Genomic DNA, 26,620 nt, shown 5'->3' on the forward strand with positions numbered 1-26,620 from the left:
GTGATCCTTGCTTTGAAGGAATCCAGAACTGCTAAGAGGTACAAGTGAGATGAGATATTCCAGGTATATCAGTAAGAATCGGACATCTTGTGATAAGAACAAACAAGTAGTTCGGGTTGGCTGAAATGTAAAGTGAAGTGGACCAGTAAAGTGTAATAAGTCTGAAACTTGGGCTTCAGTGTAAAAAAGTAAAGTGTAAAAGCCTGGTGGAAGTCAGGTCATGGTGGACTTTAAATAGCAAATCAGAGTCTATTTATGGTACCTAAAGGTAATAAGTGGAGCTTTTTGATCAAGGGAATGTTTTAGTCAGGTCTGTGCTTTAGGAATATCAATCTAGTAAATGTGTGGAAGATGATTTGGACAAGAAAGAAGCCCATTTTAGGAATAAGAGGAACAAGACCATTTTGATCTTTGGAATAATAAAGGTCTATTTGATCAGTAGATTTCCTCATCTCTGTTGTAGGCAATTTGATAAACATTTAGCAAGCATCTGCCTTTCATAGAACACTATTAAATACTGAGGAAATTCTAAATTTTTTAAAAAGAATTTACAATCATTTACTAAATTTACAATCATTTACTAAACATCTACTTTGGGTAAAATGCTAACTATAAGAAAAGGCAAAAACACTGTTGCTGCCCTCAAGGAACTCATATTCTGAGATCAGACACTTTGGCCCTTCCCTCTTGGAGCTTAAGGAATGCAAACATCTTTGTCTTCAAAGAGTGATAGGATTTCCACCGCTATGAACTCCTTCCCCTCAGTCTACCACAGCATACCAGTTGAGGAGATAGCTTATTTTGCCTCAGTGAAATCATATTTGTAAAGCTTAACACAATGCCTGGCACATAGTGGGCACTAAATAATCCTGCCAAGTATCCTTAGATTTGAACTGTAGCTCAGAGTCCTCCTTAACATTACTTTAGATAATACATATTCAAGTCCCATGATTTCTGAACTTTCCATAAATAGAATCAGGAGAGAAGGGAAGGGGACTCTTTTCTAAAAGCTTGTTTTTTCTGTATTTTTTGTCCTTTGGGCTGTCGGCCCAAATAGGTCCCTGGCAACTTTCATGTATCAACACACAGTGCCACTGCACAGCCCCAGAATCCAGACATGACTCATGTCATCCACAAGCTGTCCTTTGGAGACACATTGCAGGTGAGTTCTCAGACCACAGTGACTTGAAGTTGTGATAGAGAGAACAAGAAATTTGTTATTTCTAAGTGAATAGAATAGAATTCTAAGTGAATTCTAAGTGAATATGGGTGGAAAGAATCCTTTTAATGGTAGATTACAATTACCCATGGGAGGATGCTTTTTGCTGATGACCTCATGTGCTCAAAAGAGTATGCCATTGGTGGGTGGTGTGGAATTGTGGGTGGGGAAGAGGCAAGAGTGAGTTAGGCGGCTCCTGTGCCCTCCATCCTTTCTGGGCAGGGCATAGACTTAAGGAAGAGAAGCTTTAGTTTTTTCTTGATTTCATCAGGAGGCAACTTCTTCCTTTTTTTCCCCCAGCAAATTTACTTAAAATTCTTTGAAAGAAAGTCAATTCTACTTTTCTTAGTTTCCCAAGACAAATTTCAGTATTTCCTCCATTCTCCTGCTTCAACTAGGTTGATGTTTAATCCTGATTTCATATGTAGGTCTCTTTATTCTGCCATGCTCCTGTAACCTGTGTTGGTTTGACCTCATAAAACCTTGATATTATGTTTCTTATCTGTTTTTTTCTTACAAAATCTGTGTATGTACATACACACACACACATACTCCCCCCACCCTACCTCTCTTTCTCTCTCACTCATTGAGCTCCATTGCTAGTTTCCCAATCACTCTATTCATTTGATTGCCCAAAGTGAACAGCTCATGCTATTGTAATCCTAACTTGTTCAATGGCTTTGCTTCCAAGCCATGTGCTTCCAACATGTGCTGACCAATCACAAACTTTCTGTTCCCTCAGGTAAAAATCACTTTATATACTTTTCAAATTTCATAATTTTTCTTTGGAAATGGTTTGAGAGTAGAAAAATTGTCTTTGCTATTTGTCCTCATGAGATCTTGCCATTTACTCTTTCCTAGTTATCTTTTTTCTACCAAAGGACCAGGGACCAGCCCTTCCCAAATTTCCCACACAAATACCTGTCTTTCAGTAGATGTCCCATTTCATTGATATGGATAATCCTTCTCTACCAAGACATATTGTAGACTAGCTACATCTTTTTATCCTGTGAGATTCTTGATCAGCTGTAAAATCTTTCTTGGCAAACTTCATGCAATCCTAGATCTAGAGTTAAAATGTACCTTAAAGGCCATGCTCTTCTTGCAGAATAGGAACTGAGGGTCCAAAGAGCTTAAATTACTTGCTCAGGATCACACAGGAAAGAATCAGTGGAACCAGGAAATGAATCCAAGTTCTCTGACTCTAGACCTGGCATTCTTTGATAAACCTGAGGCTCCCAATACAGGCATCTTGTTATCCCTTATTCTGATGACATGGCTGACTCATTTCTTTTTCTAATCATATATATCTTTGATGATGTCTCCTGTTTTTTGTTCACAAGTTTCCATAGAAATAGTCAACTGATACTTATGAGGTGTCAACCATGTATATTACCCAAAGGGCACAGAGACAAAAAAAAAATCCCTATTCTAAATATGTTTATAAAAATAATAAATAATAATAACACTTTAAGGTTTATAAAGAGCTTTACAAATATTGTGATTACAATTTACAAATGTGATTACATTTTATGAGGGTAACAGCCCTGTACAATAAGTGCTACTTTTACCTCCATTTTACAGGTGAGGAAACTAAGGTCAAAGTTAAATGACCATAGCACTTAGTAAATATATGAATTGGGATTTTAACTCAACTCTTCCTAACTCCAAGTCCATTATTCTTGTCTACTGTACCACCTAGCTGTCTCTTAATCTAACTGAAGTGACAGACCATAGGCAAGTGAAAAAGATATGCATACTTTAATATAGTGTCAGAAGTTTTTAATGTTGGTCTTCAAGTCCTCCACCAACTGGTTCTGTGACAGTGGACAGCCTTTACGGAAGTATGGTGCCAACAAAAGAATTTTAAATATAGTCTGGACTGGACCTGTCTCTAATCTGTGAATGGCCACAGCCAAACAAAGCAGGCCAGAGGTAGATATGTCAGGAATCAGGTAGCAGTTTAATTAATTTAAAAGTGAGGAAAACGCTCTCAAGCAAAGTTCCCCCTAAGCAGGACTTAACATATTGAGGCAGGAGTAAGGCTGATATTCTTGGCCAGAGGTAGATATGTCAGGAATCAGGTAGCAGTTTAATTAATTTAAAAGTGAGGAAAACACTCTCAAGCAAAGTTCCCCTTAAGCAGGACTTAACATATTGAGGCAGGAGTAAGGCTGATATTCTTAAAAATCACAAGGTCGTGAATCACAATACAGTTCTCTTTAAGTCTCAAGTAAACATTTCCCACAGTAGGCTCATACATGTAGATTTTTTTTGGACAATGCAAATGTTCCTGAATCCAGTAGGAACAGTTTTTAAGTTATTAGGATCCTTACATAAGGGTCAGTGAGGCTTGTGATCATTCAGCAGGATACAGAACTAGAATTAGTATGGGAGAGGGAAGAAGGGTGCAACCTCCAATTTGGTTCACTTGGCAATTACAGGCACTAGATTTCAAGAATTGTTAGCATTTCAGGAAATTTTAATTAATCACTTTATGCTGTAGCACATCAGCTGTAGCTCCAACTCCCATACCAGAATCTCCTGGGAAAAAAGGGAGTTCCAACAAATCTACATAGTATAATCATTATACACATATTCATTGATTTGAGAATGATAAATCCTATGATACTAGACAGAATGCTGGACAGAATCAGAAAGATGACTTCAAATTCAACCTTAGACACTTACTAGCCATATGACCTTGGGCAAGTCACTTAACTTAGTTTGACACAGTTTCCTCAACTACAAAATGAGGATAATAATAACAACTATCTTTTAATAATAATAATAGACCTATCTTTTAAAGACAGAATAATTTACATGTGCAATTGATGATATATTCCTTGCCTTCTCAGTAGGTGGAGGAAGGTGTGAAGGGATGGACAGAATTTGGAACTCCCAATTAAAAAAAATTTTTTTTCAAAAATTAATTAATTGATGATTTGAAAAAAAAATAGGCTAAATATGTGAAGATGATCATGATAGCCTCTGCATGCATATGTAAGTTGGATTGAATCAAAAAATAAGCTAAAGGTAGTAAAACTGAGTCAGTTATGAAGACACAAGGGACTAAATTCAGAGATTTGCTGTGATGAGTTGATAGTGATATATGGAAGGCAGTGGTGGTGGTGGGATATCTTGGCATTGGCAGGATTTGGTGATAGATGAGATCCAAGGCATAAAAGAGAGCAGTGTAAAATGAATCCAATGTTTTGAGACTGGTAGCCTGGGAAGTTTGAGGTAGTTTTGATGGCAATGGAAATATTTGAAAGAAATGACAGATCTTTGGCCTGTACCATAACATCGAGGTGACTTTTTCATCACCTCTTGCCCAGACTGTAATTCCTTCTTTAATTGACTTCTCTGCTTCAAGTTTTTCCCTCACTCCCGGTTTATTCTTCACATAACTGCCAAGTTCAGCTGGCAAGTTTGACTATATAACTTTTTCACTCAGAAAACTCCTATGGCTCCCTGTGACCTCTAGGATCAAATGTGGACTTCTTTGTTTGGCATTTTAAAATGGTCCCAAATTGAGCCCAGCCTACCTTTCTAGATTTATTATATGTAATGTCCCTCAATGTACTTTACAATCCAACCAAACTTGCTTTGTTATTCCTCATCCAAGATATTCTCTCCCTCCCATCTCTTCACTGACTGTCACCCATGCTTAGAATGCACTCTCCTCTCACCCTCTGCCTCTTAGAATGTCTGGGAAGCCTTTCCTGATCTGCTCTATACAACTTTCATAGATCATCTTGTATTAATTTTGTACTTGTGGGAGCAGCTAGGTGACACAGTGGATAGAGCACCAGACCTGGAATGAGGAAGACTTAAGTTTAACTTCAGATATTTCCTAACTTTGTAACCCAGGCAAATAAGCATATAACCTCTGTTTGCTCATCTTTAATATGGAAATAATAACAATAATAAACTACTAGAACTGGGGGACTCTAGAAGAAGGCAAGAGGTCAAGGCTAGAGATTTGAATCTGGGAGCTCTGTCTGAACAGAAAGTAGTCAAATATCATGTGAATCCACAAGTTCCTTAAAAATGGAAATATGTGAAAAGCATCTCATTTGGCAAAGGGAAGAAAAATAACACCGGGAAGAAAAATAACACCAGGAAGAAAGAGAGGAAAAAAGAAACCATTGAATCACAAAAATCTAAGTTTAACAGTTTCTAGAAGAAAGTTATTAACATTGTTAGGTATAGTGGAAAGGAGATTTCTTGATTGTAGCAAGAGACATTTAGTGACCAATGAGCTGTTTCATTAAAGTAATAATAATTATTAATGTTTATATAGTGCTTATTATATGCTACTATGTATATGTAGTTTTGATAAAATGATTACATTTTATTCTTTTCTAATGTTTTAACTAAAAATGTGTCCCTCAAATTCATATAAACATGCACCAAGGCAAATAGAACTACAAACTTGGAAATTTAAAATAACAAAAATCATCCATAACAGACCCCAAAATCCAAAATTGTTCCCAAAGTTCAGTAAGTCAAATGAATGAAAATGACATGAATTTATCTGTAAGTATTTAAGGAACAACTCAAATTTCAGTTCTCTTTTAAATGTTAAGGAGAGGCTTACAAACATATCTTATAGAAAATATCCTATCATGCAAGAAATTTTATAAATCATAATGCTAACTTTTACAACACTGGAACCTCTCTATTTTAAAGGACACATAATTTGATTTATGCAGATACCTAAACTGCTGGTGAAATTCACAATTAGCTCATTGAAGATGCTGCTCACTGCCTAACATCTCTAGGGCAGTTTGAAATACTTTTGTAAAGCATCTATCATTAGATTATTGTCCAAAAGCAATTTTACCTACTGGTATTTTTTCTGTATATTTACTGATATTCTCTCCATTGCTTTTACTAATTCTAGTTGCCTTCATAGCAAGTTTTTCAAAATTATAAACTGAATGGAGCTTCCTTTGAATAAACTTGTGAAATTCATTATAGACCATTTGAAAGTTAAAAGGTTCATCCTAATAAATGTCATAACACTAAAAGACCAATAACATGGGTTGATTGAAGATCTTTATTAGCATGGAAATGTTTCAGCAGAACTTTCAATGGTCTTGTTTTCTGAGACATTGAACAGTTTCAATTTGATTTCTCAATAAAGTGCTTGTCTGGAAATTGAGAAACTAAAGAAATTCATTAAATTATCTCATTTGATAATTCCAGAGCACCAAGGAGATAGAAAGTGTAGTGGATTAATTAACACAGCAGGAATAGACATAAAGATCAAAATGGAATGGCATCATAGAATTTGGGGGTTAGGAAAGACCATAGAGATCATCTGTCCCAAGCCATATCTGAACAGTTATTCCATCTATAAAATCTAATTCTCTAATTAATAAATTCCTACCTATAATCTTGAAGAATGCCAGCAATACTAATTTATAACCTGACTCAGCTTGATTCTCCATCATTCCAGCTTTTTCTACTCCCACTCCAGCTACCTTCTCTCTTGGACATTTTCTCCTAAGCCTTCATTTGAGTAAGGATCCAAAATAGAAGAACTACCTCTGCTCTACCCATACCTTGACTTAATAAACTATTTTTCCAGCTCCATCCTTCTTTACTTTTTGGCTCCCTTTTATGTGTTATTTTATTCCTTTAGAATATAAATTTCTTGAAGGCAGGAACTGTCTTTTTACTTGAATTTGTATTCTGAGCACTTAGCTCAGTACTTGGTATAAGTTCTTGATAAATGCTTTATTTCTCTGTCTCTGATTAATCCAACTTCATCCAAAAATCTCCAGTAGGAGGGTGGACCTCCCATGGTCTGAGATAGCCAATTACAGCCTAAAACAGATTTAATCCCTGGAAAGTTTTTCTTACATAAATCCTAAATAAGCCAGCATCCTGGCTCTGACCTGTGGTGTGAAGCAGAACAAGTCTAATCTTTATATGGCAGCTCTTCAAATTACTTAAAGATACATCTTTTGTCTCTTCCATCCTCTTCCCCCAACTTTTCTCTTCTCCAAGTTAAATACCTCCCTTTTCTTCAAAAAATCCCCCCAGTATGGTATCAAAACCATTTATTATCATCACCCTCTTTGATATTCTCCAACTTGTTAATTAACATCCTTCCTAAAATTTGATGCCCCAAACTGAGCCTTTAATAGCAAAGACAGGGTCTGACCAGGACAGAGTATATAGCCAGGCTATTGCTTCCTTTGCCCTTGATGCTAATCCTTTTTTAATGAAGCCTGAGATTCCACCAGCTCTTTTGGCCAATATGCTACACTGTTGGTGCACATCAAGCTTGCCATCTGTTAAAATGCCCAAATGTTTTTTCATATGAACTGGTGTCTGACCATCCTACCCTTCTCTTGCCACATGATGTTCATTTTCTTAGATTTTACATTTTATCTGTCAGAATTAACTTGATTAGTTTGGCTTCTCATTTTAACTTGTCAGGATTTTTTGGCATCTCTTTTTTGTTACCTAGAATGTCCTGCTTGGTGTCATCTGCAGATTTGACAAGTGTGCTATCTATCCCTCTATCCAAGTCATTAATACAGTTATTAAAGTAGCAAAAGTCAGGAACAGACCAGTTGGAAGTGGGGAAAGACTACACCAGATGAAGGTTTATTCAGTCCTGGAAAACTTTGGTCATGTTTTAAGGGCAAGAAAGCAAAGGTTGAAATACAGAGCATAAGTAGAGTGGTTAGACATCCCAGAAGATGTCATATATGGATCCATATATGTTAAGGGATAAGTCTAGAGGAGATAGCATCAAAGTATTCAGAGAGGCTAGCATCTGGGGAAATTAAAAGGAGAGAAGGTAAAAATGCTATTAAGGTTACCACTCTTTGTTGGGTGAGGGAAAGGAGGGCAGTTAGAGATTTGTAGAGGCTCAGTTTTGAATGTAGCAGTTTTTCCACAAGGAAATGAGAGCTCTTTAGAGAGGTTATGGGGTACAGAAGTACATGAATTAGTTATTTCTAAAAGAATGCATGTCATCAGCTTTGTCAGCTCAAGGAAGGCTGGAAGGTTTCCCTTTAATAAATAGGGATGAGTTCAAGGTTTCATATAAATCATTTGGATTGTGGACCAATTAATTTATAAAGAAAAGCATTTGATTGCAGGACCAGGAGAATATGAAAAGAGAATGTTGACCCCTGAGGGGGCAAGACCCACAGATTTCTAATTTCCTGACCTAGTACTTTGTTTACATATGTATAGATGGAGAGGAGAATTCAGAAAGATACCTCCCACCCTACTCTCCCCACCCACCCCCCCAACTACATTTGGAACTTTATCTCCAAATTACCATCCCAAACCCTCTGCTCTGGCCAAACTAATCTGATCACTGTCTAGCCAGTGCAACTCCCACCTCTCTGTTCTCTAGGTCATACTCCTTTCTCTGTCCCTTCCCTTTGGACAAACCCTATTCAGTCAGTCCTTCAAGACTTGGATCAGATTCCCTCTAGTTCATGAGAAACTGTACTACAATGAAAAGAAGGCTGGTTTTGGAATCAAAGGCCCTGGGTTCAATTCTTGATCATTTGTGCCTATTTGACTTTTGGCAAGTGATATGACCTTTGAGGACCTTAGGGGACACATGATGGAATTATAATTAACATGTTTATTTTCATTTTCCTCTAATTCAGATATGAGACATACCACTCAAGGCCCACATCAGATGAAACTGTAATTGAGAAATGTTAAAGAAAATAATTAAAAATACAGTAGAACATAGATGATAAAAATATGTGGTCTTTCTGTGTCAATATATAACCTAGAAAGATCCTTATAGATTAGTGGCCCTATTTTTATTTAAGTGCAACATCACTCCTCTAAGTGAAAGTTAACAGTTCTTTTAGATATGAATGTAAAAACTACATTATTCTGAGCCCAGATATGGTGTTGCATACATGTAATCACAGCTACTAGGCAGGCTGAGGCTGAAGGATCTCTTAAACTCAGGAGTTTTGAGCTGTGACAAGCTATGAAGTTAGGAATCTATACCAAGTTTGGTGTCAAGATGGTAGGTCTCATCATCATTTCACCTACGAAGGGATGAACCAATCCAAGCCAGAAACTTCTGTGCTGATAAATAATGGGATTGAACTTATGAGTAGTCCCTATGCTTCCAGCTTGGGCAAGATAGGGAGCCCCAGTCTTTTAAAAATGACAACAATTAAACAATTAAAAAACAAAATCAAAAACAAACAAACAAAGAGCATTCCGTAATGGGTATCATAGTTTTCACCTGACTCCCAAAGGTTTCTCTAATACAAAAAAGTTAAGAACTCTTAAACTAAGTAAATGATCGTATAAGATAAGGCACATCTAAGGTTGTATGATAAGCTTCTAATTTTTCTGATCTTCTATTGAAATGATTGACACAAGCTATGTTTGTCTCTAGGTTCAGAACATTCATGGAGCATTCAACGCTCTGGGAGGAGCTGATAAACTCACTTCTAACCGTATGTATCAGATTGGGGTATGCTTCAATCACTGGGCTCTGTAATGCAGCAGAAATTCAGAAGTATAGATGCTTCCTCAAAAGGCCAGAAGTATTTTAACTGATGCTTTTGAGCTTTGGGATAAGAATTTGTGATGTCATTCTTAATGAGGGAAAATTATGACTCTGGTAATCTGGTCACACTTTGAGATTTAGTTTATTTATGCAGTTAGGTCAAATTTGATGGTATTATCTTATTGCAGCTATTCCCAGATATTGCTGTGGCTGTTGGTGTTCAGTCATTTCAGTCATGCTCAACTCTTTGTGACCCCATTTGCCCCTTTCTTCTCCAGCTCATTTTTACAAATGAGGAAAGTGAGGCAAACAGGATTAATTGAGTTTAGTGACTTGCCCAAGGTCCCACAATTAGTAAATATGTGAGGTTGCATTTGAACTCAGGGACATGAATCTTTTTGACTCCAGACCCAGCATGCTATCCACTGTGCCACCCAGCTGCCTCAGCTGACACTGCTGTTATTCTGGTAAAAGCTCTAATTACCTCATTCCTAGACTATTGCATTTGACCAGTGTTTCGTCTTCCTGCTTCATCTTTCCCCACTCCAGTACATTTTCCACTCAACTATCAAAGTGGTCTTGCTAAAATGGTATGTTTGACTACATCATTTCCCAACTGAATAAACTCCTGGGCCTTCCCATTATCTGTAGGGTTACATATCAAGTCCTGCATTAGACTTTTAAAGCCCATCATAATCTGTCCCCTTCCTGTCTTTCCAGTTTTTTTATACCTTACTCCTCTCCAGGTACTCCAGGGACCCTATTCTCCTCAATGATCCATGAAGAGGACAGTACATCTCCCAACTCTGTGTTTTCAGTGGCTTTCTCCATGCCTGAAACTCCCCCTCATTTCCTTCCCTTGGATTCCCTGTTTTCTTCAAGTATCCATTAAAATCCCACTTTCTGCAAGCAGCCTTTCCTGGTCCCTTTTAATGCTAGTGCCTTTTCTCCTATGTGTGAAAGCATGGTAAGAAATTTCAGCCTAAGGCAGAAGAGGCCATAGTTGCAGTGAGAGGCTGGGGGTTCAAACCTCTGATTGCCTCTGATGACTACTACTCTTTTGACCTTTGGCAGGCCATTTGGGCATTCTGAGCCTTAGTTTCCTTACTTGTAAAATGAAAAGATTGGACTAACTAAACTTAAAAGTTCCTTTCAGCTCTAAATTTGTTATCTGAATTATAGAATTTATATTTCTATATCACTTTGTGATTTAAAACAAGCTTCCCTCAGAACCACTTTGTGAGGTGAATAACATAATTATCCTCATTCTACAGGAAAAAAAAAACAAAAACAACAACTGAGGTTCCAGGAGGTTCTGGGGTTTGTTCCAGGTCACACAATCAGTAAATGTCTGAGCTAGGAATCAAACTCAGTTTCTCCAACTCCCAAGTCCAGTATTTTTTCCATTCTTTCATTATATGTTCTTGCAGAAGAAAACTCCTGACCCATTGAAATGACTTCAACACATTTTGTAGAGTGTTTTCCAGACTTGGGTCTTGAGTCCTAGTTGTGGGGATTATAAATAATTGTAATTCTAGCAAATGGGGTTCCTCCACAGAAGGGCTGCTTTGATGCTTTAGCACAGCTTGGAGGTGACCTTAGGCTCTAGAAGAGTGTGCTAATGGAGCAGAGTCTGGTAGCTTTTGCTGAGCTAAGCTCAGAGGCTTGGAGTACACACCCAGTTACAGTCTGTGTCTGCTTTTCAAGGACCTGCCAAGCTAAGTGCCCAGATGCTGACCATCAGAGGATTGATCATGATGTAATCCTTTCTTTGATCAATGCAGCCCACAAGATATATATTTTTTTTGAAAAAGTGTTTCTTAGCCTCACCTTATATGCCCTTCTCCTTTAGCAGTGATGAGATGATCACAGATTTAGAGCAGAAAAGACCATCGAGATTATTTAGTGCAACTCTTCTGCTTTTACAGATAAGAACACTGAGACCTAGAAAAGTTAAGTAGTGTTATCCAAGATCACAAGTAGTAGAGTTGGAATTCAAACCTAGGTCAATGAATTAATCAATAAACACTTATTAAGCACTTATTGGAAATATGAAGACAAAAACGAAACAGTCCTTGCCCTCGTGGAGTTTATATTCCATTGGGAAGGTAATATGTACAATAAGTATATGTAAAATATTTGCAGTATTCCACTGTATCATTTTGGAGTGGTGGGAATGGGTAAAAGATGCAAAGAACCAGCAGCTCCTCCTAGACTCAAACCCGCATCAATATCAATATTTCCTAGTGTTGCTCTATAGTTAATTATAAATCCTAGCACCATAAACTTCAAAAAATCAAAATTATACATGACTTGGAAGGATAATCAAGAACTGAATGGTGTTGTGTGTCATACATTCCATATATTATCAGCCCCTCCCCCAAAAAGACATAGAAAATCATTTTGATAATAATTTAAAATATCATTTTGATAACCATATTTCATTATAATTGGTTTCCTTTGTAATGCCACATAATTTTTTTATTATACATTTAAAAATATTCTGAGAAGGGTTCTATAGACTTCAGGAGATTCACAACAGGATCTGTGACATAATAGAGATTAAGAATCCCTGATCTAGAAGAAGGTTCCTAATAGATTTTGAATGATGAGTTTTATGGAAGGAAATGGACTATAACTCCTTATAGTGAAAGGTTCTGCCCCACTGGAGGGGACATCCATACTGAAGAAACCACAACGTCATGGAACATTTGTGTGGTTTCAAAGTATCCAAGTAACCAGAAATGCTAGCTACCATGTCCACTTATGAATGAGATTCTCTCAGTTCAGTCAGCAACTGAAACTTATTGTATAGGAACCAAGATAAACCTTCCTTATGCAAAATTTTCTCTGGAGAAAAAAATGTAGTGTGTATAGGTTTACTTGCACTAGACCAAAATTAGGGAGATAAGATAAAACAATGTAGGCAAAGAAAGTGCCTCTCTAATCTATTGTAACTGAATTTCTTACTTTCTTAATTTATTGTATTAAGGATCTGACTGAGGGGAAACCAGAGGATCATAAGGAACATTGTGGAACAGGAGGGAAGAGGATTGGGTTTGAAACCAGAAGACCTGGGTTCAGCCTTTTTATTTATTAGCTGTTTGACCATGGGCAAATCACTTCACTGGGCTTTAGTTTATTCTTCTGTAGCCTGAGGAGGTTAGACTAGATATTCTTTGTATTCCCTTCTAGTTTTTTATCCTGTTATCACATGGTTATATAGTTGAGTAGGTATGGAACAATTGACTAGAATTTGCTGAATCAAGTAAAGAGAATTTGAGAACAGGAATCCTTAGTGGCTAATTCTGAGCACTGCCAAGTCATTGCTAGGCCCTTTAGCAACCACTTAAAGGACTTCAGTGTTTTCCGTTTGTGCAGGCTTTAGTGGTTTTTATTAATTGGGTTAATTTGGGGGATAAAATTAAGTTGGTTGATATCACTATCTTCATTTTATTGAGAAGGAACCTGAGGTCACAGAGTAACTCAGGCTGGGGATGCACATACACATTATGTAATTACAGGAAGCAACTCTAATTTAATTTTCTTAATGGTACTCCTTATTTCATCCTTCCGGCAGCCCTTGCCTCCCATGATTACATCTTGAAGATCGTCCCCACAGTGTACGAAGATAAGAGTGGAAAGCAACGGTACTCATATCAATACACAGTAGCCAACAAGGTAAGTGGAAGTCTGGGGAAAGCCTGAAACCCCCGTCAAGTGGAAGCTATTTAAAATTTTCCTTTTCTTTCTGCTCTCACTGGGCTGCTTAAGGTACATTCAGGCTTTATAGAAGTATACAATTGCGACCTCTGCTGGCAGAGAGAGGAGCATAGGGGCTCCAAGAATTGAGCTGTCGATTGGGCCAGCTGTAGAGAGGGCTGGGGTGAAGCCCTCCAGGAGCTTTAGTATGATGCACTAAAAATAGCCAATCCCCAGGGGGTCCAGAGCCATAAGGGGACCAGGAAGCACAAGATAATGCATTTTTTTCTGGAAATTAAAAAACATTAGACAGATTAAAAAAAGAAAAAATTATGCTATGTACACAGCGGATCATTAGAGGCAATAAATTTCCATTTCAAGAAAACTCATATAATAATTATAACACATTGTTTTCGTAGTTAGCCAGCTTTTCTTTGCTGTCTTATTGATTTTCTTTTGCTCTCTTCTGTGTACTTTTTGCTTTATTTTTTTCCTCATCCTTCCTACCTTAAAGATGGTTATAATTGTGTATATACATGTATATGCATATATATGTGTGTATGTATATGTAGTGTATATATATATATATATAATATATATATATATACATACAAAGACTCATACACCCATATACATATTTTTTTTAAAGATTATACCATGCCTATTCCTATTTGTCCTCTGTTTCTCTGAGAGTGGATAGCATCTTCTTCCATAAGTCTAAGTCGTTCCCTGTTTTTCTAAATCAATTAGCTCATCATTCCCCATATCACAATAATATTTGTTTCTGAATAAGTTATTTCTAAATCAATAAGATCTATGCCTGCTGCCAGTAGAACAAAGCAGGTTATAGAGAATCATCAGTCAAGCGCTAGGAGGAACCTCTGGGTCTATCTAGTCAGCACTCTCATTTTATAGATGGGAAAACTGAGATACAGAGAGGTAAAAGACTAACTCAATATCACACAGCTAGTAAATGGAAAAACCTGGAGTCTTCAGAATCCAAACCCATTGTTCTTTCCTGTATACCAAAAAACTCAAATATCCCCTCATATAACATTATACACACACATACACACACACATATATATACATACACATATGAATTTATAAGCCCAAATATCTATCTTAATATGAAATATTTACATATTTATAAATATATTGGATATTTATAGATATACAAGTATATAGTTATGCAATATTGTGGGCTGTATATATATTACATATTAGAATATTTTTATAATTAACAATATATATTTATAAGCTATTGTATGTTTATACAGTATTTATAAAATATATATTGTATAAATATATAAATGTACAATAATGTATAATATATAACATTGTATATTATATATAATACTAAATAATATATATATATATAATAGATAACAATGTATAATAATGTAATAGATAACAATGTATAATAATGTAATAATGTAAATAATAAATGTATAATATATAAAATACAATATTTATGAAATATACTGTATATTTACATTCTATTATGTATTGTCTATGCATAATATAATTATATACATATAACATTTTATATTATATATTCTAAAAATAACAATATATAAAATATTGTATACACTACAAATTTGGGGGGTTTTTTATATGAATGAGGAACTATATCAAAATTTTCCTCTCAATTCTACCCCCCCCAAAATTACAACAACCCCTAAAACAGTTATAAAAATTGGAAGGCACCTTTGACATCATTGAGTCCAACCTTTTCATTTTTAATTTCTCAAGAAGACCTGAGGTTTGAACCTACATTTCTTAATATCCAAGCTAATGCTCTTTCCAATACCTCATCCTTTCTTAAGTTGAACTAATATATTTTCTTAAACTATTTAACTGGAATAAACCAAGAGCATCAAATTATTTTCCATACAAACTCTTTGGTTTTAGTTCATCTGCTGGTTTTTAGTATTTCTGCTCCCACTGTAGTATAATAGCAAGAACATTCAGTTTTGAAATCAGAAGACTTGGATTTGAATCCCAACTCCGCCACTTCCTATGAATTTGGACAAATCACTTTTTCTTCTTGTGCTGTGGTTTTTCCAGCTATAAAATAAGGTGTTTGGACTGGATGACCACTAAATATCCTTTTTAACTCTTCAGATCTATTATCCTTAGTCTCCTTAACATGATAAGATGAAAACTGTTAAATATTTCTGACCCCAGACACAGAAGCATCTGATGTCCACTCCATGCTGTGATATAACTCTAACTTGCCATTGGTGCCCTTAAATGTCAGCATAGCTAGGTACATAAATAATAATTAAATTAAATAATAATTAATTAATTAATTAATAATTAGCTGTTTTGCATTAGGATATGGATTCTGAAGCTGACACTAAACTGAATGAACATGGATTTGAGAAAGACATGGTTTTCTCAGGATCACTCACTCTTTTTTAGAAGACAACATTGTTAGATCTGGGACCATTAATTGCCTCGTTTTAAAACTCTGAAAATCCAAACCTGGAAGTTAAGCCCCAAATTCAATTTTTGTCTTTTCAAAGCTATGATAGATCCTAAAGTTTGTGAGGAAGATAGTGCATTGATTATATGCATCATAAAGCATAGTTCCTGAGTCATGGTTCTCTTTTGTTCAAAAATCAACAGTGGCTCACTATTGCCTAGTGTTTGAGTTTATACAATTTGGCACCTTCTTTGCATTTCTAGTCTTATTTCATAATTTCTTTCTTTGGTTAAGCTAAGAAGTAGTTTTATCACTTATATTTTTTTCTTTTACTGATTAGTCTGTCTCAACTAATTGATTTTTCTGTTTGATTTATAGTACTTCCTTGGATTGATGGAGAATGTGTTAATGGCGCGTTGAGTTGCATTTGTTAATTATCCTGGACACCTCAAACTAAACCTAAAGTTCAAAGAGGTTCCAGAATCATTAGTGACTTGTGCTACACCTGGAAGGACATGCTTTTGTTTATTGATTTCCTGCTTATCCTTTAAAAACCAACTCATATGCCATGTCCTTGATGAAACTTGCCCTATTTCTTCCTCATTACCATTACCTCCTTAGATAGTAGTCTTCTTTCTCAGATCTGATACTTTGTTCTTATTCTTAATTCTTTTATGTAATATTGTGCTTTGTATTCTTCTATGTTGGTATCTCTCCTCTTCCCTCTCTTTTTAGTCTATAAGCTCTTTGAAAACAGAAATTATTTATCTAAGCTTTTTATTTCCCCTACTTTAACTTAATGTTTTACTTTGTACATAGTAATCACTTAAATGCTTGTTGAATGCTATTTGTTCTATTACCCAGAGTGGCTTTGGGGATCACCTACTACTTTTGATTGCTTTTCCCCCTAGGCCATCCATAATAAGTTACTTTTTTTTTTTTTTTTAATAAGGTTAGCCTTTCCATTTTATGCGCCAAGTCACTGTTCCAAGTTCATAAAATTCATTCAAAAAATATTTTTTAAATTATCCCAAAGTATATTTAAAAACAGACATTTTCCTACCAATAATTATTTCATAGCATCCTATGCTAGACAGGACCATTAAGTACAAATAGTTGGTTAGTTTTATTTTTTTCTTAAAGATCCTCAGGGAAATCCAGTTGTGTAAAATGCTTCTGCTCCTACCCCACCATAATCAACCAAAATCTATCCTGCTTTAATTTAAGACTCTTTCCTATTGTTCTTGTCTTCTTTGGATAAAGAGAACAACTGCCAGTCCACCCCCCCAAAAAAAAAAAAAAAAAAAAAAAAAACTTCTTTGTGTGTTTAAAGATAGTAATGAGGTCACCTCTTTGACCTCTGTTATTTAGACTAAATTGCCCAGCTCCTCTGATCTGCCAAATCATCCCTTCTGATTGTGTTTGTCACTCCTATGTGCTTTAGTCTCTGTCCATCTGTCAATCAGAGGGCCTTGCATCAGACTTTTTGGAGGAGGGCAGTGTGTGAGTGTGGGGGAACAATTCTCCTAGTATTCTGCCTTCTGGTGAATAAGATATGGTCTGGCTACAACATTAGTGGACAAATCCCTTTCTCCCCTCCCTGAGCCTCAGCTTTTCCATCTATAAAACAGAAGGTTTGGAATAGCTTTTTAAATCTAAGGTTCTTTTCCAGCATATGCCATCCTAAATCCTAATCCAGCTTTGCCCTACCACAGACCATGGCTCTAACCCTCCAGAAGTCAGACAGCTTCTGTTCAGCCGATCAACATTCACTTATCCAGGGCTCACTCTGTGCCTGGCACAGCTCTAGGTTTTGTTCCTCACAGTTCCGTGTATCTGCCTTTGTTAGGAGGTGTTAGGAGGAAGCTAAATTGACAATCACTGAGCAGTGCAGCATCTAGGCCAGGAGGCCCACAGAGATGGCTCTGATTAGGCCAGCTTGGGTCCTGTTGGGTCACAGCTGCTCCCAGAGTATGGCTCCTTTCCTGCCCATTGGTTCTTCCTGTGCTGTAGCCAGAGCAATCACTCACCCCTACATTTGCCTCACAGGGTATAATTTATTCTTTCTGTTCAGTGTCACCAAACACTGATAAAGCTTTTTGGACTGAGACCTTTTTGAAAGTGCTCTTCAGGCAGGACAACTTGCTCAGCTGATGTTGACATTTGTATGAGTGGAATGGAAGCTGTGGCACTGAGCCAGGACTACATTGCTAGGGCTGCTCTGCACATTAGGGGTAGGAAAAGGTAGAATGATAAAAGCATCTCATCGATCTGTAACTTTCAAAGTTGGAAAAGAGATTGAGGGAATTGTTTTGTTGTTACTATCCAAACCTGGACGCTACAAACTCTTCATTCTCAATTCTTTGTCTGAGCAGTCACAAGTGTGGCTATGTAGAGAACTAGTCTTTGAACACAGGATGTTAGATCTGGAAATGGCTTTAGAGGCCAGCTGCCTCACTTAAAGATTGGGAAACTGAGGCCCAGAGAGAAGAAGGGGAGAGATTTTAAGATTAAGATTACCCCATTTCAGACCCAGCACATCTTTAACATCTTCATGATACCCCTAGGTTTAGAATGACAGAATTAAATCCATGATGTTCCCATGCTGACCCTGAGTTTTCCTTTCAACTGTGTAGTGACTGGAGCTGTCTAATGTTAAATCTAACTTTTTTTTTTTTTTTGGTAAATGTTTCTAATTTTCATATTTATTTTTTATTGATAGACTCTAACTTTCCTCCCCCCTCCCCACTTTGGTAGCTTTACTGCTTCTTTCTGCCTCTGTCTCAACAGTATTTTTGATGCCATGAGTTGTTAGCTTCTAAGAAGATGGAAACATGATGCCTTGGTCTTGCCCATGCAATGACTAGCAAGAGAATTCAGGAAATCATTTAAAGGAAAGGTGAAAGAATATGGTGGATGGAGTGAGAAAGCTTCTTCATAGTCATTCATCTGGCAGAAGAGTAATTGAGAAATCCCTGACCTTATCTCGTGAAAATTGATTCCCATTTTCTGATCTCTTTTTTTCCCTTGCTCCCTTAGGAATACGTTGCATACAGTCACACTGGTCGCATCATCCCTGCTATCTGGTTTCGTTACGACCTGAGTCCCATCACAGTGAAGTACACAGAGAGGCGGCAGCCACTGTACAGGTTCATCACCACGGTGAGTCTCGGCTGGCAGGACACCAGGCTCATTCAGTGCCTTATTCACTAAAGCCATAGGGACTGAGTTCTGGCAGCTGCTGGAAATCCAGTCACCTTCAATGGTCGCCTGGTTAATAATGAATCACAAAGTGGTCGATGGATATGGAGCCAGGCGGCAAGAATTGAACTTAATTGATTGGGTTCTAGGGGAGGAAAAAAAAGAATGATGATAATGATGATTCACATTTCATGGAACAGAGAGCTGGCCTCCAACTCAGGAAGGCCTGGATTCAAGTCCTTCTAACACATTCTGGCAGTGAGACTTTTGGGTAAATCACCTCACAAAGCAGAGTCACAGGCAATTCTCTTAAGATTTAATATCTGTCACTGAGGAATTGTTTTATTTTGATAGAAGTTTCCTCAATAGGAATTTTTCAATAAAGATGATATCACAGATCTGGATCAAAAGAAAATTTGCACCATAAGGCCTTTCCTGACATTGCCCCCTGAGACTGATGACACAGATTTTATTAGCTCCATTTTACAGATAAGAATACTGAGTCCTGGGGCAGAGAAGTGACTTGCATGAGCTCACACAGCCATGACATATCAGAGCTAGGATTAAAACTGATCTCCTGATTCTAAATCTGGTGCTTTAAATTTAGACAGCTAGAAGGCCTGGTGGATTAAGTACCAGGCCCAAAGTCAGGAAGACCTAAATTTCAAATCCAGCCCTAGATACTTGTTAGTCACTTAGCCTTTGTCTGCCTCAATTTTCTCATCTGTAAAATGGAGTTAATGATAGCACTACATCCCAGGGTTATTGGGAGGATCAAATGAGATAATATTTGCAAAATACTTAGCATAGTGCCTGGCACATTTGTTGTTGTTCAGTTATTTCACACACGGGTAACTTTTTGTAATCCCAATTTCTCAGCAGAGATACTGGAGTGGTTTGCCTTTTCCTTCTCCAGCTTATTTTACAGATAAAGAAACTGAGGCAAATAGGGTTAAGTGACTTGCCAGAGTCACACACTAAATGTCTAAGGCTGGATGTGAACTCGGGTCCTCCTGACTTCAGATCCAGCCCTCTATCCACTGCCCCATCCAACATATAGTATGTACTACATAACTGTTGGCTATTTATTATTATTTCCTTAATGCCATACTACCTGATGATAAGGATACTTTTCCTTTTCATAATATTTTTTTATTTTTGAAAACATTTTCAGATGTATGATCCCTCATCCTTGATCTTACAGAAAGTGATTCTGATGGGGCTTCAGTGGGATATCCTCTGAGGTTTCTTCCAACTTGGATTCTAGGATTTATAGTATTTGTGTTATATAAAGATAATAACAGTTGTAAAGCACTTAGCACAGTGCCTGCACATAGTAAGTGCTATCTAAATGTTGGCTCTCATCATCATCATCATCATAATTGTTTGTTGCTTCTGTTATTATTTTCATTGTTTTATATATATAACATGGCACCTGCTCGTGGCTTAGCTTCTTAAAGACATTTGTCTCACTTTGAAAGACTGCAGGACACAATTGCTGGGACTCTTAAACTCTGGCTGCCAAGATTTGGCTTCTTCCATTTCAGACAGACCCAACATCAGAAAGTATCGTCAAGGACACAGGTGTTACTACCCAGGAACACAGTGTCCTCACTGACCAAGCCTTTAGCATATGTTACACCTTAAGGCCTTCATCAGTTTGCTCTATGGTTCCATCACTCTTCAGGGACACACACAATGTAGAGGCTGACATATCAGAAAAGCCTCTCAGGTTACCAGACTTGCAAGAGCAGCTCTCCTTTGCTACAGAGGTGTCTGATGGCTCTCTTTGTTCTTCTGCTGTTCACTTCATTAGCACGGTCATAGACACAAGGACCAGTCTAGGAAACATTGGTCCAAAGACTTGAGTTAGATCTGCTTTCATAAACTACTTAGAAACCATCCAGAGAGGGAAGGAGAGAAAGAAAGGATTGGGGGAGGAGAGAGCTGAGAGGGACAAAGAGAGAGAGAAGAAAGGGAAAGAGAGAAGTAGAGAGAGGAAAAGGGAGAGAAAGGAAAAAAGAGAAAGAAGAAGGGAGAGGAAAAGAAAAGGAGAGGAAGAAGGAGAGAGAAAAGAAAAAAGAAGCGAGATGTCCTTATCAATATTATTGGTAGTAGTTGCTGATTAGAAAAATAATCCAGTGGAAAGAATACTGGTTATGGTTTCAGCCAGTGGATCTAGACTCAGATCCCATCGGTAGTACTTATTACCAGTGTTACTGTGAACAAATCAATTAAACTCCCTGAGTCTCTGGAAAATGAGAGAGTTGACTCCAGAAATCTTGAAGGTACCATCTAAGTCTTAATCATTTGATTATGATTTTAGTTAGAGGGCTAGGAGGAAGATAGAGATGGTTAAAAACAACAGCAAAAATAATTAATGGACATCCTTATATCATGATGCTATTCTGTAGGGAAGCGCCCCTCCTGGCATTACCAGGAATATTTTAGAAAAGTGCTGATTTAAATGTTGGCATCCTGGTTGCTATGGCAACCAGTGAGTCAGCTGTCACTGAAAAGACCTTCTGGCCCACTGAATAAATCCGCCTGCCTGTGGCAGATGGAGCCATTGTTGACTTTCAGAAGCTTTCAGATGTTTCCATTCTTGCAATGAAGCAGCAGATGTTGTATTCCATGGGTGGGGGTGGAATGGAAGTGAAGTCTGGGGGAAGGGGGGGATAAGGAGGAACAGGGAGGGGCAAAAAGTGGGAGCACCTGCTGCCTCTTCTCTTTTATTTAATACTTGTTTACAAAGCCACCTCCAGCTCAACTGTCACCAAAACGCTGCTGTCTACAAATAGGTTGGGAGAGAATGGATTTAAGCTGAGGCACTGCCACTCATATTGGACATTTTGGTACCATATTTGGGGAGGCAGCTGAGAGTGCTACAAGTGGACTTTTTCCAAACGTAGGTGGGATGGAATGAGAAGTGGGAGTAACTAGAGGTTGAGGGGATGTAGGGTGTGGTTACCCAGCTGCATTTCCAAAGCCAGTGGGTGTTTCTGATATTTCTCTCACCCTGGATTTCCCCTCAAGAGGGAAGGATTGTACTGCCTGGGAAACATTATGTTTACAACTAAGTCTCTGTTAATCCACATTAAGGGGAATGAGGCATAAATGGATAAATGAAATCCCTAATAATCACAAAACTTTATATTAAACAAATCATAGATTCCTCCCTTATAATATTTATAATATTTTACATATTTATTGAACTTTGAATTAAACATACTTATATTTTCTTTTATTCTTTTAATAACCATATTTGCATGGATAAGGAAGTGCCCTGACAACTAAGGTAATGCTATCCATAGTGACATTTACCAAAAAACCCAAAAGCCCACCATGTATTTCATTAGCAGTATCCTGTACTGGGATTTTACAGAAAGACTAAAAATAATTGCTTAGAATGAGAGGTTTGGAAGTAGGGGGAATAACCATGCTGATAAGACTGTGGATTCTTTGAATTAAGTTTTTTTGTGGTGTTTAGCGTTTTCCTTGCCAGTATCTAATGGAAGCACCCTAAGCTATAAGTTGACAACTAATAATAGAGATTAGGGATAGGGCCTATCACTCCATTAGAATGTAGAAAAATCCCTTGTGAAGAAACAACAGAATTTATAGGTTGAGACCTTTTCAGCAACAGATGAGTTTAGAGAATTCCCTAGTGCTCCAAAAGATTAAGGGAATTGCCCAGAGCCACATATTTTATGCCCAGAAGTCTTCCTGCTTTAAAACCAGTTGCCTATCCATGATGCCAAAATGCCTCTCATATTAACAATAGCAACTCATTTCTATACCCATATATATGTGTGTGTACATATATACACGTATTTAAAAAAAAAAAAAAAACAATTCTGTGAACTAAGTAGCATCTTAATTTTCTCCCCTTGTCAAATGGGGTTAACAAAACTCATAGGTTTAAGGGACTCATTCAAACTCACACAGGTATTAAGTTTGAAACTTTTGAAAGTTTTTACAGGAGAAAGAGGATGGTGGCGACTCTAGATAATTCAGATCATTAATCAGCCTTTAGACCTTAGTAGGGCCATAACTGAGCTCTGTATATGGGGGGGGGAATCAAGTTAAAAGTTAAGGTTTAGTCTATTATGAGGAAAACTCTAATAATAATTGTAATATTTCCCAATTCTATAGAAATTTATTTAGAATTTCCAGAACTTTTTTCATAGCAACTCATATGTTGTAGGTAGTATAAGAATGATACTCTTTATTTTACATATGACAAAACTGATACCGAGAGGTTATTTGACTTGCCTCTGATGACCCCATTTGTAAGTCAGGACTCCTACTCAAATATTCACCTTTTCAAACCAGTGCTTCTTCTGATTTAACCATGTGCTCATCTAACCGTATCCAGTTGAAGCACCATCATTGGTAATAGGGTTTTCCAGTCTACAAGTTGTAGTAACCTATTCTGTCATCATTTAGCAACTTGAGCACTTGGTATTTGCTCTACCCAAATAGGATGTTCTTGGTTTGACTTGGATATCCTTTACATTCTAAATGAGCATGAAGACCTTATCTTTGCCCATTGGGCCCAAGTTGGACTTTTTAAACAGCAAAATCAGGAATAGAAAAATTAACAAATTCAGGAAATGAACATGCATTCTAGTATCCAGTCTGACAATGGCTTACATTCATCTCAAACACACAAAGCACTTTGCATCCATTATCTCATTTGGTTCTTGCAACCAGACAATCTCTGTGGTCTGTGATGCTGTTTTGTTAACTCTGTGAGAGAGTTAAAGACAAGGAATAATATGTTCCTATTTTACAAATGAGAAAATTAAGGCTCAGTAAAGATTGCACCCATGCTCCAGTTAGCAAATGGAAAAATCAGGACACTCAGGTCTTCTGCTTCCAGGTCCAGTAATTTCCCTATCTGGCTCCCAAGTATTCAAGTAAAATATTCCTGAAGATCATGTCCTAGGGAAAAAGAGGTCACTTTATATGTATCCATAAATGTGCTCATTTAGAATTGTAAATTGCAGTGGTCTTTCTGATTTGAGGTCCAATCAGCCATTAAAGATCTATATGCCATGTGCTTAAGTATCTACTATGTGCCAGGCACAGGAGATAAAAATACAAAAAAACAAAACAATCTTCACTCACAAGGAGCTCACATTCCAAGATGCTTAAGAGGTGTGGATGTGGAGGGCATGTGGGTGGGTGTTTTGTGAGGTAGTGGGATAAATAATTCAAATCCTGTTGACATTTCTTTCCAATAACCTGTTCTCTCATATCTTATATTTGCATTGTTCATCTGAAAGTATGGGTAAATCTAGTTAGTGGAAATTTGTGTAGTAAAATGTAATGGAATTGATCTATTAAGAATTTGTATTGGTTTACACTTTCTAAAGATTGGGATTTATGAAGTTCTTCAAATAAATTCAATTAAGAGAAGGATCTATTCTCAGGGAAGGGGATGAGCTTTTGAGCTTGCAGTTGGGGAAGGACACTAGTCTATCCTCCTTCTTATCTGGCAACATTCTGCCATCAGCATTCTGCCATTTGAAGTGTGGCTCCTGAAGGCTGCACCAGAAAATAGCAACCACACAGATGCAGAACAACTAGATAAAAAGGCATCCTCAAGAACCAAGATTTCTTGGACTTCTTAGAGTAATAATCTTTTCATAGCCAACAAACTTCCACTCTGTAGCCTAAATACCACCACTACCAATACCCTGACTCTTATCTTTATAACAAGAAAGATGATGTAATAGATGGAATACAGTTCCTGGAGTCAGGAAAACCTGATTTCAAATTTAGCCTCAGGTACTTACTTGTTGGATGACCCTGGATAAATTACTTAAACCTGATTGCCTCCAAAAAAGGGAACAAAGGAACAAAGGAAGGAAGGGAAGGAGGGAGAGAGAAAGGGAGGGAAGAAATTTATGCAATATGGATCTAGTAAGACTGATGGACCTTCTTTTTCTCCCAGTCTTATTTTAAAATATTTTAATACTTTGATGAATCGGTCATCTCACAGCCACAAATACTTTGTGCTACAGCTCAAAATAAAACTCCTCTGTGTCTGTGTGATTTTTGTCCTCTGTTTCCCCAACTATAAGACATTTACCCTCTACAGAGGAGTCCCCAGTCAAGTTAAGATAACTATTTACCAGGAAACTATTAAATTCCAAGGATACAAAGAAAGACAAAAAAACCCTCTGCCCTAATAGAAGGAATCTGTTTAAATAATCACATACAAACAAAATATATGCAAGATAAATACAAGATAACCAAGAGAAGGAATGACATAGTAATTAAGAGGGGCTGAGAAAGGGTTCTTGTAGAAAGTTTTTTAATTGTACTTAGAGGCCTCTCTCTGACTCTTACTATTTCAGAGCTGCCAGTCTAATTCTTGAGCTATGTCTATTAATCTTCACTTATGTTACATGATAGATGCACCTCCTTTTGTGGTGATAAATATCCTTAACAGGTCTGTGGTTTTAGAACACTAATAAGCTGGAAATAGAACAATATCACAATTATCTCTTGTCTTTGTTATTTAGTTCTTTGGTTATATTTGCTCATAATCCAAGGCTGTCCATAAGCTTCCCTTCCTCTCTTCCTTCTTTCTTTCCTTCCTTCCCTCCCTCCCTCCTTCTCTCCTTCCCTTCCTAACTTTCTTCCCTCTCTCCCATTTTTCCTTCCTTCCTTTCTTTCTCCCTTTCTCTCTCCCTCCTTCCCTTCCTTCCTTTGTTCCTTTGTTCCCTTTTTTGGAGGCAATCAGGTTTAAGTAACTTATCCAGGGTCATCCAACAAGTAAGTACCTGAGACTAAATTTGAAATCAGGTTTTCCTGACTCCAGGAACTGTATTCCATCTATTATGCCATCTTTCTTGGCAGATAATGAAGTGGTTTGCCATTTCCTTCTTCAGTGGATTAAAACAAACAGCAGTTTCATAATGTGACTTGTCCAGGTCATAAGCTAGACTCCAGTCTGTCTGAGACTAGATTTGAATTCAGGTTTTCCTGACTCCAGTCCTAGTGCTCTATCCATTGAGCCAACTAGCTGCCTCAACTTACCCCTGCCATATATCTTTCCATTGTCTTCTGGGTCATGGGTGATCTTTCCTGATTGCCTTAGTTATTACAATCCACCCTTATTCCCACCTTTCACCACTATTATATGCAGTGTATTTTTTTTTATAACTTTTTGTTGACAGAATAATGGGTAATTTTTTACAACATTATCCCTTGCACTCACTTCTGTTCCGACTTTTCCCTTCCCTCCCTCCACTCCCTCCCCTGGATGGCAGGCAGTTTTATACATGTTAAATATGTTACAGTATATCCTAGATACAATATATGTGTGCAGAACCATACAATTCTCATGTTATGCAGTATTTTTTTTAAATACATGACTTTTATTTACAACTTTGTAAACATATGTCATGTAACATAAAATGTAAGTTACTTGAGAGCAGAGACTAAAACACTTTGCATTTTGTCCACTTGCTCTCTCTCTCTCTTTCTCTCTCTTTCCTCCTTCTCCCTCCATCCCTCTTTGTCCCCT

General features: G+C 37.2%; 1 protein-coding gene across 1 annotated transcript in view; it reads left to right on the forward strand.

The window, feature by feature from the left end:
• The window catches only part of ERGIC1 (endoplasmic reticulum-golgi intermediate compartment 1), a 138,764-nt gene that overhangs the window by 107,102 nt on the left and 5,042 nt on the right, over positions 1-26,620 (forward strand). The window contains exons 6-9 of the mRNA XM_003756837.4: positions 1,058-1,162; positions 9,630-9,690; positions 13,324-13,424; positions 18,916-19,038. Of these exons, the coding sequence (XP_003756885.1) occupies positions 1,058-1,162; positions 9,630-9,690; positions 13,324-13,424; positions 18,916-19,038 (390 nt within the window). The remainder of the gene's footprint in view (positions 1-1,057; positions 1,163-9,629; positions 9,691-13,323; positions 13,425-18,915; positions 19,039-26,620) is intronic.

This window comes from Sarcophilus harrisii, chromosome 2 (assembly GCF_902635505.1).
Source record: "Sarcophilus harrisii chromosome 2, mSarHar1.11, whole genome shotgun sequence".
NCBI classification, from domain to species: domain Eukaryota; kingdom Metazoa; phylum Chordata; class Mammalia; order Dasyuromorphia; family Dasyuridae; genus Sarcophilus; species Sarcophilus harrisii.